The following is a 14,715-nucleotide window of genomic DNA, read 5'->3' as shown; positions in this document are numbered from 1 at the left end:
AAAATCTGAACCAGTTGATTCATTTATTCTTTTATTCTGAAAGATATTCACCTTCCAAACACAGTTTCTTTATTTGATCCATGAAATGTGTGAAATCACCCGAACCCTCAGTCACAACTTCAGAAACTGATGAAAACTCTGAAACGTTCAGTTTGTTTTCACGCAAACAAGAAAAATAACTTCGAGAAACTAAAATGACTCTTCACTTCCTCTCTTGTTGAGATCGATGGTCGTAAACTTTAACGACATCTTAATAATGTCGGATACAGAAGAGGATGAAAGAGATTTGAGAATCCTCAGGTTGTAAAAGTTTCCATTTAAAAAGGTGAGGTGATAAAATTCAGCTTTACAGATTCACTGTTCTGCACAAAGCAAAAGAATCCAGATGTTGCAGATGTTGTCATGAGCTCAGAGAAGACGTCACATGTCTGAATGTCCCGGTGAGACGAGGTCACACTCACCTGGAGCTGGAATAAGACCTAAGTTTATTAATAATAAGAAATAAAGAAATAATCCTCGATCAACCAGAACAACTGAAGAAGAAATGAAATACTGAACAACGTGTGATGGTTCAACACTTCTCATGGTGATTTCTCTGTCTGGTGTTTACTCCAGTTAAATACTTTAACATTGTTATTTTATAATGACTCACTTTAGGTCATAATGGACAATAATAATCATATTTTAGAAACTGTATATTCTCTCTGTAAAAAAAAAAATAATTCAGGACAAACTGCAGCTGTAAATGAAAGAGTTTAAAGAGAAGTGGTTTCTGTTTTCATCATGTGACCTGGTTCATTCAGAGGGAGAGAAATAAAAAGATGTTGCAGCAACATCTGGATGAACAAGACAAAAGAAAAAGAATGAAACAGGTTCGAGCGTTAAACGTCTTGATGTGTTCCACAGACACATGAAGATGAGGATGATGAGATGTGGATCACCGACGGCCTCCACACAAGTGATGGCGAGGAAGAAACGCAGAGGGGTAACGTTAGCGATGACGGAGCTTCGGTTCTTTGAGGGTTTGAGTTTTTAATGGTTTGATTTTTTCTCATCAGATTATTGAGAAGAGACGCAGAGACAGAATCAACAACAGCTTGACGGAGTTACGGAGACTCGTCCCCACAGCGTTTGAGAAGCAGGTGAAGCTTGAAGTTAGTTTTATGTCCTGATTCAAACTTTATCATTTACTTTTCTTTCTCTTCCTGGTTTATCCTCATGAGTCAGGATGTGAATACTATGATGTGATGTAGTATTAAGTACTGGAATAATATAAAAACGTTAATGATGTTCCACGATTACATCACGTCGTCATGTCACCAAATAACATCCATCTCATTGATTACTGATCACAACAGTCCGCAAATAAAGATGGACGACGACGACGCGTCATCTTCCCCGTGAACGCTGCCCTCTTGTGGTGATGACGAGCTGCAGGAAACACGTTCTAACTCCAGCTGGGTTTTTTTTCAGGGTTCGGCGAAACTGGAGAAAGCAGAAATCCTCCAGATGACCGTCGACCATCTGAAGATGATGCAGGCGAGCGGGGGGAAAGGTGATCACATGACCAAGCTGCCTCGTGTCTCCTGCGTCTGTTGGTTCTTCTTCACGTGTTCAGAAGAAAAACAAACTGCTCGCTCATCTCATGGAATATATTTTATTTGTTTGTAGTAAGAAAGAAAATCTTATTTAGTTTTCATAAATAAAGTTTTACGTGTCTGCAGGTTACTTTGACGTCCACGCTCTGGCCCTGGACTTCCTGTCCCTCGGTTTCAGAGAGTGTGTGACGGAGGTTTCCCGCTACCTGTGCACCGTGGAGACCCTGGACTCCGGCGACCCCCTGCGTTCCCGCCTCCTCTCCCACCTCACTTCCTGTGCCTCCCATCGTGAGGCCGCCGCCCTGACAGCCGCCTCCCACTCTCCCCATCAGCAGCAGCCCCACCCCTTCCCTCACCCCCTCCACCCTCACCACTGGGCCGCTGCAGTCACCGCTGCGGCCGCATTCCGACATCTTCCCCCCGGCGCCACACCGTACGGGCCTCCTGTTTCCTCAGACGTTGGAGGAGGTGGAGCCCCCCAGAGGCTGGCGGAGTTATCGCGGCGCAGTGCGGCCTCCTCTTACTCCGCGCACGCAGACTCCACCACCTCCTCCTCTCCTTCCTCCTCCTCTTCGTCTCTTGTGCTCTCCCCCCTCTCCGCCTCCCTCCTCTCCCTCTCGGCCTCGTTTCCCATCGCCCTCCATGCGGGTTTCCCCGTCCTTCCTCCCTCCTCTTTCACCTCCAGTCCTCCCAGCTCCTCCTCCTCCTCCCAGACTCCCCTCAGCAGCAGTAAACCCTACAGGCCGTGGGGAACCGAGGTCGGAGCGTTCTGACGGAGGCGGCGGCAGCTGACCTCTGACCTCTGACCTCGTCACACTTTGATCACCACTGAAGAAAACACTGACAAGTTTTAACTCTCGACTCTTTAACCTGTTAACATGTTTTTCACGTGTTCACCTGCTGATTCTATTAAAACTGTGATCGTTTGAAAATCTTCTTTTACGTGTAACTGTGTTTTTCTTCTCATAAGATTTATTCCACGTTCATTAAATGTTTGACTGCCGTGAAAATAAAACTTCATATTTATGATTGTAAAGTCTGGTGATTATCACACACACACACACACACACACACACACACACACACACACACACACACACACACACACTCTTTGCCTTCATGTTTATGTAAACGTCACTTCCAGCTGACCCGAGGATTAAAAGGTCGACAGGTCTGGGAACGACTCGGCTCAGACGCCACGTTCTCACGCCAGGCGCCGCTTTGAAGTGAGCGGCGCGACATCGAGAGAGACGAGCTGTTCGTCTGAGTGAAACCAGTTTGAGAAGAATTTATTAATCAGATTGTTTCTCTTCAGAAACACACGGAATAAACTTCTTTCAATCGTCACGACTTTGTCTGGTGCTTTTTAAAAGTACTCTGGTCTCTGCAGTGGACACACGAGGACGTCCCCCAGAGGTTCTTTATATATATAAGGTTTTTAAACGAGAGAGAGAAGCTTCGTCACTGAGAAACACAACAACAAAACAAAATGAAGCTCAGGAGCCGGACTTTAGTAATGATGAGGTTTTTATGGATTTCATGAGTTTGAAAAGTGAATAAATGTCCTGAGTCGTTCTCGTGTGTCTCGTCCTCACGGTGACGGGGACATCAAGTCGACCATGTTCCTCGCACTAAAGATCTCGATCCAGTATCCGTCAGGATCCTGAATAAAGGCCAAGTCCTTGACTTTACCTGTGGGAGGAGTTAAAGGGTTTAATAAACCGAACATATTGTCAACCTGCTCTAACACAACAACGTCTTCAGGTGTTGATTAGTTCAGTTGAGTTTAATTCAAGTTTATTAGAGTTGAATATCAAACAGCGACTGTGTGAACCCGATTCATGACCAAAGAAGAAGAACTCACCCGACTGTGGTTTCTTGACAAACGTTACACCCTGATCCTCAAACAATTGACAGGCGGCAGAGACGTCAGGGACACAGATACCGATGTGACCTGCAGCAGGACAGAGGGTGAGACACACACAGAACCACAGAGCTGCGACGAGACACAGACACACGGACTCACCAAATCCTCGTGGTTGGTTGTTCCCGTTGTGATACGACAGTTTTTTATCCGTCTCTGATCCCCAGTTACTGAAAAACAAAGACACTCTGAGACGTTCACGATGGATTTAATTCTGTGGACACTCTGTGGACACTCCAACAGTCCGTCCACCAGTGATCAGAGATCGAAGATTGATTTCAACAGATTCTGAACACACGAGGTTAAAGTCTGAGATGTTGGGATCGTTACAACTGATGATGATGAGTAACTGTTTTCTGTTTGCAGTGTGTTGAAGTCACCACACGCACTGTGTGAGCTCGATGGTGCCTCGGCGAGAGAAGGTCCACGCTGTCCTCTCTCTGATGTCAGCAGGGATGTCCTGCTTGTCCTCGTAACCCAGGAAGTAGAGAGTGAAGCGCATCGAGGGGAAGTCGATTTTCTGCAAAAACCTTCACAAGCACAGGAATTAAAGTCACGTGTCAAAGGTTCGTTGGATTCTCAGAGAGGAGAGTGATTTAGTTCAAGCTCAGAGTTTGTGTCAGGGACAGAAATCTAAAAAACGTGGACGGATCAAAGCTGTGAGAGAAGCGATGCTGTGATCGAGAGTCTGGAGGCGGACTCACGTCAGGCCCAGGATCCGAGTGTAGAAGTCCAGAGATCTCACGGGATCTTTGACCCTCAGCATCGTCTGCTGCATCATGTAGTCCTGCAGAGACCCAGGTCACCATGGCAACGAGACAAAGCTTCATTAGAGTCACGTTTCAACGGAATGAAAACAAACCAACAGAAATATTAAAGCAGCACGATTCACTTCTGACGGAACAGCAGCGCCCTCTGCAGCCACACGTGGGGAAACTTCATCTGAGCTGCTGCTTTAAAGTGGAAAAGTGACAAAGTTGGTTTTAAAGAAGCCGGAGAATAAAAAGTGAACGTTGCTTCACTGAGTTTAAATCCTGAGTCTGTCAAACCTGAAACACAAAGTGAAGCTATGTGAAGTGTGTGAGGCCACGGGTGTGTGCACGTCTGGAGTCCAACAGGTCCGACCGCGTTAAACACACACACACTCACACTCACACTGACACACACACAGTCAGACTGATACACACACAGTCAGACTGATACACAATCACACTCACACACACACACACACTCACACACTCACACTCAGACTCACACACACTCAGACTCTCACACACACACACACACACTCACACACACTCAGACTCTCACACACACACACACACTCAGACTCTCACACACACACACACACACACACACTCACACTCACACACTCACACTCAGACTCACACACACACACACACACACACACACACACACACAGTCAGACTGACACACAATCAGACTGACACTCACACACACTAACAAACACCCACACACAGTCACACTGACACACAGTCAGACTCACACACACTCACACTCACACACACTCAGACTCACACACACACACACACACTCACACTCAGACTCACACACACAGACACACAAACTAAAGTCTGACCTCCATCACTAAGATAAATGAACTCCTTCCTGTGAGATCAGTGAAGCGTCACCTTGGTGATGGCGTGTCCCTCCTTGCAGGCAGCAGACACGTCCTCCTCTGACAGACCTCTGTCCTCCATGACTCCAACATGTCACTGAAGGATTCACCTCCACCTGAGCTGCTGCCTTCAGCTCCGAGGACCCACCCTCCTTCAGGTTAGATTCACTTCCTCTGCTTTAAAATCATCCCGTCACAGACGTGAGCGTGAAACCAGCGGTTATTATTTTCATCAATTCATCTGAAAACATTTGATCTCTGGTGACTCATCCATCGTTCTGGTGATTCTATAAAAAGTTTGAAAACTGTGAAAGAGCCTCAACAACAGATTTCTGTCCCTCGGGAGGAAAAGATCGTTTTATAAATGTTTCTAATTAAAGAGCGAAATATTTGGTGAGAGGAACTTTTTTCTGTCCGACTTTGTCTCAGACCCTGAACGCAGCAGAATGTTTTCACTGCCTTCAGGGGCCTGTCAGAGGAAACACCCAACACACACACACAGAAACACCCAACACACACATTCACTCACAGACACACACAGACACACTCACTTTCAGGTACAAAAATGCAGGAGCAGCAGCTGCAGGTCTGAACAGGAAACAGGTGAGATGTGTGTGTCTGTGAGTGTGAGTTTGTGTGTGTGTGTGTGTGTGTGTGTGAGTCATCACACCCTGATCCTGGTTCAGACGACTAATCTCATCTGAAGTAAAAACATGTTACACAACATTTTAAATCAAGATGGACGACATGCCGGCTCCTACTAGTGAAGCCAAAGCATTTCCATCACCCCCTGGTGGCTGGCTGCAGTATTGGTCATGAAACCTCGCCTCCGCCACGTTAGCTGGACAGTGGTGGACACGTGGCGTCCATCTTTATTTAGAGTCACTGAGCGACACAGGGGAAGAACGTTGAGCGAGAGAAACGTTTTACTGTTGAAACTGAAAACTCACCAATGACACAGTCAAATATCCAGAACACGTTGAAACCGCCCAGTGTTTTATTCTGGAGGATTTACAGATGTTTTAAATCTTTAGACTTTTTATAAACGTGAAATAGAAAACTTTCCTCTTTAAATACTTTAAAAACCCAATCGTGGGAAAAAAGGTGAATTTTGTATTTTTTCTATTTGTGAAAGTTTTAACTGAAACACAAAGTTTATTCATGTGAAGAAAAACATTACGATTAATAACTCGATAAAAATGAACTAGAATAATAATAATTACATTTTCATATGTACAAATCCAGTACAAACTAAATCACATGTTTAAAATCTCCCGTGACTTTTCACAACATTTCAGTCATTTTTAACCAGTTTTTTAAAATATAGATTGAAAAAAAAAAAAAAAAAAAGACTGAAAACTTTTGAAGGTGGAAGTGATGATGTCGTCATCTCCGCGCTGCCTTGCGACTCTCCAGCAGCAGAACCACCAGGCGGCTCTTCAGCGTCGACAGTTTGCTGCTGTAGTTCAGCTGCAGGACGGACGCCAGCTCGCCGCGGAGGCGCCGCAGGCTCGGCAGGGAGCCACAGTTCGGCACGTTCAGGAGCGTGTGGAAGAACCGCAGCCACAGGTCGCTGTGCGGGTTTCTGCAACAGACGAGGAAAACGTTTTAATACAGAGACAGACGGCCGCAGGTTCCTCACCTCACCAGGTGGACACTGTAAAATTCATTTCTGCAAACATACATGAAAACACAAAAACATCTGGAGTAAACAACAAACATCTGGAGTAAACAAACACCTGGAGTAAACAACAAACACCTGCAGTAAACAACAAACACCTGCAGTAAACAACAAACACCTGGAGTAAACAACAAACACATGCAGTAAACAACAAACACCTGGAGTAAACAAACAACTGCAGTAAACAACAAACACCTGGAGTAAACAACAAACACCTGGAGTAAACAACAAACACATGCAGTAAACAACAAACACCTGGAGTAAACAAACAACTGCAGTAAACAACAAACACCTGCAGTAAACAACAAACACCTGGAGTAAACAAACAACTGCAGTAAACAACAAACACCTGCAGTAAACAAACACCTGCAGTAAACAAACACCTGCAGTAAACAAACATCTGGAGTAAACAACAAACACCTGCAGTAAACAACAAACACCTGCAGTAAACACTCACCTTCTAAACACAGCGTTCGTCTTCCAGACGCCGTCTTCGTTTGTCACCTGCATGTACGTCCCGAACAGCAAACAGTAAACCGTCCCTGCTATTCCGAAGTAATCCGTCTGAAAACACAATCAAAGACAGAATTAGAGCTTTGAGATCAAACTGTCTGGATTTAGTTTCACATGTTTTCTGTCTGATGTTAAAACTCTGTTGCGTCTGTACCTGATAGTTCCACGGTTTCCCGCTGAGCATCTCTGTGCACTGGAAACCCGACGTCAAACACTTGGCGGTGAAAGCGGTGTCTTCTGGGAAAAGCTCCATGTCAATGCTTTGTCCCAGGTCAATGAGAACGAGGCCGTGGTCCACGCTCTCTGAATCAAAACACTTGTTCTCCAAGAACCTGAAACAAAGCCACGTTCATGATGACGGTGAGATTCAACAACACGTGACCACAGGAGATGATCAGAGCCGAAAGTGACTTTAATGATTTAAACCCATTTTAATTTACCACCAGAGAAAAGCAGCAGATCGTCACATTTAAGAAGCAAAGTTTGATGAATGAGAAAAATGATTAATGGACGATGAAAAAAGTGATTTATTTGATCAGTAAATTAAATCATGACGACTTCAGACATCTTGTTGTCAGAGGTGGAGCATTCATGAGTCGTGTGGTTTTGGAGCGTTACCTCTCCCCCAATAGAAAGTTGTCAGGTTTGATGTCGGCGTGGACGATGTGGACGCTGTGCAGCTGCTCCACCATGTGCAGGATACAGATGGTGAAGTACATGACCAGAGGCTGAGGCATCACCTTATCGCTCAGGGCCTTGTACATGTTCACCGTGTTCTGAGAGTCACATGTTCAGAGACACACGTTTATTCACGCTCACGTCATGTTACAGTTAAAGTAACGTTAGAGACATGCTAACGTACCAGCAGGGTGCCGTAGTTGTGGAGCTCCCCGAGCAGCACGCTCCCGTTGTGGAAGAGGTGAGCCGAGCAGATGCTGCTGTAGAGGTGTCGGGCGGCCGGCTGCAGCCGAGCGTCCAGCTGAGTGTTGATGTAAAACTCCCAGGGATTGGCTGGTTTCTGAACCTGCGTCACAAAGAAGAAGCGGCGAGGGGAAGATTTTCAGTTCAGGTGTTGGAACCAGACTCATCTCTTCAGAAAACGTTTCAATCAAAGTTAAGCTTTGAATGTTTCATGTGGTTAAAACAATACATGACACTATAGAGACTCAAATCTTTTGTGTAAGTGTACCGGTGAGCTCCATTCATTATCCTACCAGAGTTCAGAGTCTTAACCTACAGCCGCTGCCGCTCTCACCTTTAGAATCATCCTCTCGGAGGTCACGGGGTCAGTCGCCTGGTAGACGGTTGCAAAAGCTCCTTCACCGAGGACGCAGTCGACTCGCAGGGAGGCCTTTCCTGTCGGAGACGCAAACAGATTTTTAGTGTCTGACCAACAAGAATGACTCGCACTGGGATTTAAAATGTTTATTTGAAAGTATTTTCTGATGTGACTCTGCTGCTGCTCGGAGCAGATACTCACAGCTGATAAAAACATTTCCTGAAAAGGTTGAATAGTCTCACCCATGCTGATGGTCATCTTTGGGGAGATGTTGGGGATGTTGCACTGCCAGGTGATGCAGCGGGGGTGAGAGGTGAGGGGCGGGGTTAGTGCAGACAGCAGACCAGAGATCAGTTCGTTATCCCACGGATCCGACACCAGCGGGATGACCGCTGCGCCGGCTGTGTTCATGGAGACGTCGGTGATGGCTGTCAGCCCTCTGTCGGGACTCATGGGTTCATCTACAGTGTTGAACCGTGGCGGTGGCTGCTGCTGCTGCTCTGGGCTCATGGGGACGTCGGCGAAGAGCTGTGGCTGCTCTGGACTCATGGGGACGTCCAGGGTCTTGTTGGGAACAGTGACCGCTGCCTTGGGCCGAACGGGACTCAGGAAGGCGTCCAGATCTGGCTCGACTGTGACCTCGGGGCTTCTGATGGCCGTCCAGTCCAGGTTGAGAGGCAACTCTGGGCTCATGGGAACATCGTAGGCTGGGTTCTGTACTCGCTCTGGACTGGAGGGTTTGTCTACATCTTCTTTAAAGATTTTGAACGCTTCACTTTTGGGTCTGACTGAGCTCTCGGGCTCCTGGGAGACTGGTTTGGGAGGCTGCTCTGGGCTGGTGTACACCTCCCAGCCAGGCCCTGAGGTCCTGGGGAGGGAGGAGTCTGCAGGACACAGCGTCTGGTCCCTGAAGGAGAGCGCAGTGGGAGGAGGGGGCTGCACCATGGTGATGGAGGAGGTGGTCAGGCAGTGATGGCTGATGGCGAGCCCTTCGCCGACGATGGTGCCTTGTCTGACTGAGGAAGGAACGAGGCGACTGATGTTGGATCCAGAGAGCTTGTCATCAGACGGACTCTGCTCTATGATGGGACTGAGCAGGGAAGACAGAATAAATATCAGATACACAGAGCGCAGTCTGAGAGAACTCCGATCAGATCATCGTCAGTGATCACCTTAGTTTTTTGGGCTGGCGTCTGATAAAGGGATCATCGCTAACTTCGCTGCCATCACAGCTGTTCCCTGGAGGAAGGAAAAATTAATTCTTTCTGAATAAATCATGTTCTAGACTCTGATGATCACAAGGTGATTTTAGGTCCAGGTACCTTGGTCCTGGAAAAAGTTGCTGCTGAACATCGTCTTGTGCGTGAAGGGGGTGGAGACACACTGGGCCTGCATGTCAAAGTCCGTGGTGCTGTTGGGACAAGCAGCCAGAGAGTTGAGGGAGTTGTAGCGAGCTCCCCACATGGTGCTCTCGTCCGGCATCAGGTCCTGAGGAGTCTCCTGATTAAACAGAAAACACAGGAATAACAGTCGTCACAGAAATACTCACTCCTGCCAGGTGGAGACGTGAAGGAGACTTTTAAAAGTTCAGTTAATTTGGATCTCAACACAACGTGATGTTTAGTCGATACTCACGTTAGGTTTTTCTGTCTTAGACACTGCGATTTCAGCAAGAGCCCTGATTGGTTTCGGCTTCTCGACCTCAGCTGGAGCAGCAGCACTGACCAGAACCACCGGGACAAAATCACAGGAATATTATGTGTGAATGTCTAATATTTATTTTTATCAATAAGAAGTCACATTAAATATCTGCATTTAATTTGGTCAGACAGGACGATGCCAGTGGATTCTACATCAAAGATGATAACGTTCATGTTTACCTGCTGTTTTCTTTGTCGTCCTGGAAGATGGTGAACAGAGCAGCGGAGGGAGGATTCCTCACCGAGGAGTCGCCTCCTTCAAATCACAGAGAGACAGAAAATAAATGATGAGAACTGTGAAAAAACTGCAGCAAACCTTGAAAAAATGAGCCTCTGGTGTAGAGAAGAACTCAGATTTCATCCTCATGTGCAGTTTGTTTCATTTCAGCCTGAAATCCATCTCGTAATCTGGATTAAACTGTTGTACTGAAAGTCCTGAAGGTGAATTTACAGCATATTTACCATTTCTTGAGTATCCACCATCGAACTCCCTCTCAGCAGGGTGGAGCGCTGATGTGCCGTTGAACTGATCTTCTAAGAGAGTCGGAGCCTGGAACATGTCCATGATAACATCTGGACACGAAACCAGATTCAACATTTTAACATCTGTAAACCACACCGCCTAATTTCTCTCCTGTGCTTGGGGTCTAAGTAACGAAGACACAGCTGCTGAGTTACAGACATAGTTGTGAAACAGAGAGCAGGAAGAAATATATAAGAAAATACTCGATGGTTGCAGAAAGTACCACAATCTGTGTATATTTAACTAAACCCTAAGAAAGAGAAGTGGTATTCAGGAGATGGAGGACGTTAAACCTCCGTCGTGCTCACCCAGCGCTTCCCGTGTGTTGACAGTGGGTGACGGCAGCACCCTGGACGGTGTGGCCTGAACAAAGCCCAGTGAAGTGTTAGGAGTGACGTGAGACAGGTTAGCTGTGCCCCCCTGGGACACTGAGAGACACAAAGAGGACGAGGTTTAGAAAGTTTCACGAGGCTGCAGTCAGTGTGGAGGGCTCACCTGTGAACCACGGGTTCACTCACCGTTCAGTTTCTCCTCTGGTTCCTGCAGCTGACTGACGTCCCTGAGAGAATAAAGAGACGTGATGAAGAAAAGAAGTGAGACACAGCTCAGGTGATGACACTGAACCGACGAGGCTTTTTATTGACAATTCAATTCAACCTAAGTGACTCACAGGTGTGTGGCGTTGTGCCCCTGTGGTCGACCGCTCTCCCAGCGGTCCGGCTGAACAGAAGCCCCATGGCTGAGGACGTTGGCGTCCACAGCAGAGAAAGGGGCGGGTCTGTGGAGCGACAGGTTTATCTGCTCAAAGCTGACAGGCTGCAGAGCCAGAGACGCTTGGTCTGCGGGCGCTGACGTGGTGGCTGATTTTGGTAAGTGGATGCTCCTGTCAGCAAGGACAGAGGGATGATGGGATACGTTGGAGCGTAGAGTGTTTGTGTCAGCAGGTTGGGTGTGGTTCCACTGTGGAGGAGGGGCAGGCATGGCGGCTGCAGAGGCTTCTTGGACGAATGGTGGCTCAGCGTGTAATGTCAAACCAAGAGAGCGTCTGCTGCTCAGATGGTTTGAGGGCAGAGGATGTCCAAAGGGATTCTGGGTAGGATGAGGGCTCGGACAGGCGGCAGCTTCAACAACAGACAGCTGTGACGGAGGCTGGCTGCTTAAACCACCACACGTTTCCAGATTCTGCACCACCTGCTCCAACATGGACTTGATGCTGCGGATTCCCTCCTCTTCCTCTCGCAGCATCTTCTCCACTTCAAAAAGCAAAATAAATAAATAAAATCAGAGACGAGTTCTGATTTTTACTTTTCAAGCCTTCTTCATTATCTGACGACACACTTACTGTTTTCTCTCCGCTCCTTTTCCTGCCTCTCCCGCATCTTGCGGAAGTATTTCTCTGCTCGAACTTCCTCAAATGATAATTCAGAGCCTTCGCAGGTGAGTTCATCCGTCATGTACTCCGACACGGTCTGAACGCCGGAGCCCTGACCCGAGCGAGTCACGCCTGAATTCTCGGAGCGGGAGACTCTACGGGGAGACGGCAGACTAGATTTTGGAATGGATATGGAAGGAAACAAACTTAAAACTATAAAAATCGTTTTCACTTACGTCACAATGGTTTTGACTGCAGGTGGTTTGGCCGACCAATCCACAGAGGCCTGTAACAGAGAGATAAACTGTGATAATCACACGCCTCTGTTTATTACTAACATGCATTGGTTTTTATTTGAATGTTTTAATTCTGTATTTGAATGTTTTAGTACTTTATCCCCTGATCTTATTTAAGGGTTGATAATAATAATAAGCACATTACTAACAGACCTTGCTCTGGATGACAGGTTCTCTGTGTGATGTCATCTGGTTGGTTAAATGGGAGGTCTGCAAAGGATTGACACCTCCTGCTGGGCGAAGCAAAACACAGTGAGTAGTTGACACAGTTGAACATTTTAAATTTCCAATTTAAACAAAGGAAACAAGTAAAATAAACTCTTACCTGATCCCAGTGTTTGACTTCTGGTTTGAAACTGCCTGCAAATCAGATTTAGTTTGAGGTCAGATAACAAGACATTTAAAAAGTCCAGAACTGAATGTGTGGAGATCCTCCAGGGTTCTTTACACAGTATACAGCCCCTGGCAGCTGTCTCTATATCCACAGTATGTGTTCCTCGTTACCTGTATTCATGGAGAACAGTGTCGACTGGCTGGGCCTGGTTCTCCACTGCTTTCTGGTACACTGCGTCCGCCTGTTCATTCAAACCCCTCTGCTCAAATTGCTGTGCCCAGGCCATGTAGAGCGCCGCAGACCTGGTGCCGATGCCCTTGCTGAAGACGTGACTGTACAGCGCTATGGGGTCGGAGTAGTAACTCGCCTGTGAGACAGAGTGAAAATGAAAAAAATGCTCATGAGAGACTTTAACAGTGTGACTGTTGTCTGAGTGTAGTATTTTAATCAGACTTACACATTTAATGCAGTAGTTCACATATCTGATGTCATTAGCATATTGCTCGACGTTCAAAAACCTCTGCACTAGACTGTCGAACACGACAGAGATGCCACTGTCCCCGTCTGCAGGTAATCTCTGCTCCAGATACTCAACAAACCTGGAAAACAAAATTCCATGATTCTGTGTGTCATTGAAAAATACAAAAAATCCTCACAGACATTCACAAAAAATAATTTAAAACACAACAGAGGTCACGTTAAAGTAACCTTAAGATAATTAAGACCTTCTTGAATGTATTTAGAACATAGTAGTTAATATCTTAAGACATGTGGATGGTATGAAGGAGTACTGATGAAAGGAGTACTGATGAAAGGAGTACCATGAAATACTGCACATGATAATGAACATGATGTCATATTTCTGATGAATGTTAATATTGAACATGAGTAACCAGAGCAGTATTACACATAGTGTTGGTATTATTTCTCATTCAGTTTCAAAGATGAACTATCATTTAACTGTTCATGATACTTTATCATCATTATCTTATTACATAACTATTATTTAAAGATTTAAAACATTAGCTTAGCCAGGCTAACGATCCAACAGTATACTCACTTGTCCCACGGATCCAAAGGGTCGTCTCCAGAGTAAGAGCTCAGCCTGCTTTCAAAGCTCCTGAGAGGAAGAGGAGGAAGAGGAGGAAGAAGAAGAGGAGGAAGAAGAAGAGGAGGAAGAAGATGAAGATTAGTTCAGAATCACGTCGTCTGGTTTTATAACAAATAAATAAAACAGCGGTTGCGTTAGCAGCGCTGCTAGCATCCAGCTAGCCCCGGGTGACAGTGGTGTTCGGTGCTGACTTACTGTAAATATGCGGAGAAATCCATCTTTTAAAAACGTGCTTTAAACAGCGGATAGCCTGCTGCTGCTGGGTTTTATTGTTTCACGTCACAAACTTCAACAGGAAACTTCCATCGTCATGTTTGTTGTCTCCTCGGATCTGATGCTGCTCAGCCTGCGTTTGAAAATTCGCGCTCAGCCAATGGCAACGCGTTGTGAGCGACGGCCACGCCCCCACACTGTGACGAAACATCCGGAGTAAAAAAACAATCTCTTCATACTAACGAACAAACACTTCCGGTACAAGTCACGTGTTTGTCTTCGAACTGAAAACACGAAGGCTGTTTGAATTTTAATATTTTATTGTGTTAAATGTTATTATATTATTTATTTGTCATCTTTCTGAAGAACGGCTGCTTTAAAAGGTGCTGTATACATACAATTATAATAATTTATGAATACAATTATTATTGTTATTAAGTAAAAGCATATACATTAAATAGGCTCCATACTTCAAGAATAAATGTTGTGTACAAAACTACACAAACCTGCAGATCTATTTCAAATGACTTGA

General features: G+C 45.9%; 3 protein-coding genes across 7 annotated transcripts in view; 1 reads left to right on the top strand and 2 right to left on the bottom strand.

Moving 5' to 3' along the window:
• The window catches only part of hey2 (hes-related family bHLH transcription factor with YRPW motif 2), a 3,555-nt gene extending 928 nt beyond the window's left edge, over window positions 1–2,627 (top strand). Inside the window, exons 2-5 of one of the 2 annotated variants that reach the window (XM_020106433.2) lie at window positions 907–985; window positions 1,059–1,142; window positions 1,474–1,555; window positions 1,725–2,627. In XM_020106433.2, coding sequence (XP_019961992.2) covers window positions 907–985; window positions 1,059–1,142; window positions 1,474–1,555; window positions 1,725–2,371 — 892 coding nt within the window. In that variant the 3' untranslated portion in view covers window positions 2,372–2,627. Of the gene's footprint in view, window positions 1–906; window positions 986–1,058; window positions 1,155–1,473; window positions 1,556–1,724 lie in introns of both variants that reach the window. The other variant, XM_069515591.1, reaches the window with a different exon arrangement.
• Window positions 2,628–3,107: 480 nt separating this feature from the next.
• Window positions 3,108–5,314, bottom strand: LOC109641860 (lactoylglutathione lyase-like). 2 transcript variants are annotated; one of them, XM_069515592.1, is made up of 6 exons: window positions 5,175–5,314; window positions 4,227–4,309; window positions 3,912–4,052; window positions 3,625–3,692; window positions 3,463–3,552; window positions 3,108–3,290 (listed from the first exon to the last, which is right to left on the bottom strand). In XM_069515592.1, exons 1-6 carry the CDS (start codon window positions 5,241–5,243, stop codon window positions 3,190–3,192), a joined length of 552 nt encoding a protein of 183 aa, XP_069371693.1. In that variant the 5' UTR covers window positions 5,244–5,314; the 3' UTR covers window positions 3,108–3,189. The 2 variants fall into 2 exon arrangements, with proteins under 2 accessions (XP_069371693.1, XP_069371694.1); XM_069515593.1 differs by having other exon boundaries at window positions 5,123–5,260.
• A 750-nt stretch (window positions 5,315–6,064) lies between these two features.
• bub1 (BUB1 mitotic checkpoint serine/threonine kinase) lies at window positions 6,065–14,397 on the bottom strand. Of its 3 annotated transcripts, none has more exons than XM_069515588.1 (23): window positions 14,166–14,397; window positions 13,920–13,979; window positions 13,317–13,458; window positions 13,030–13,226; window positions 12,851–12,885; window positions 12,679–12,758; window positions 12,466–12,515; window positions 12,200–12,384; window positions 11,528–12,110; window positions 11,376–11,416; window positions 11,166–11,285; window positions 10,797–10,907; window positions 10,515–10,590; window positions 10,270–10,354; window positions 9,957–10,134; window positions 9,807–9,873; window positions 8,877–9,724; window positions 8,611–8,711; window positions 8,218–8,379; window positions 7,974–8,131; window positions 7,510–7,687; window positions 7,300–7,406; window positions 6,065–6,746 (listed from the first exon to the last, which is right to left on the bottom strand). In XM_069515588.1, exons 1-23 carry the CDS (start codon window positions 14,186–14,188, stop codon window positions 6,548–6,550), a joined length of 3,786 nt encoding a protein of 1,261 aa, XP_069371689.1. In that variant the 5' UTR covers window positions 14,189–14,397; the 3' UTR covers window positions 6,065–6,547. The 3 variants fall into 3 exon arrangements, with proteins under 3 accessions (XP_069371689.1, XP_069371690.1, XP_069371691.1); XM_069515589.1 differs by having other exon boundaries at window positions 12,679–12,755; window positions 14,166–14,326; XM_069515590.1 differs by lacking the exon at window positions 11,166–11,285 and having other exon boundaries at window positions 14,166–14,326.
• Between the last annotated feature and the right edge of the window lie 318 nt (window positions 14,398–14,715).

This window comes from Paralichthys olivaceus, chromosome 19, assembly GCF_024713975.1.
Source record: "Paralichthys olivaceus isolate ysfri-2021 chromosome 19, ASM2471397v2, whole genome shotgun sequence".
NCBI classification, from domain to species: domain Eukaryota; kingdom Metazoa; phylum Chordata; class Actinopteri; order Pleuronectiformes; family Paralichthyidae; genus Paralichthys; species Paralichthys olivaceus.
This window is presented reverse-complemented; position numbering and strand designations above follow the sequence as displayed.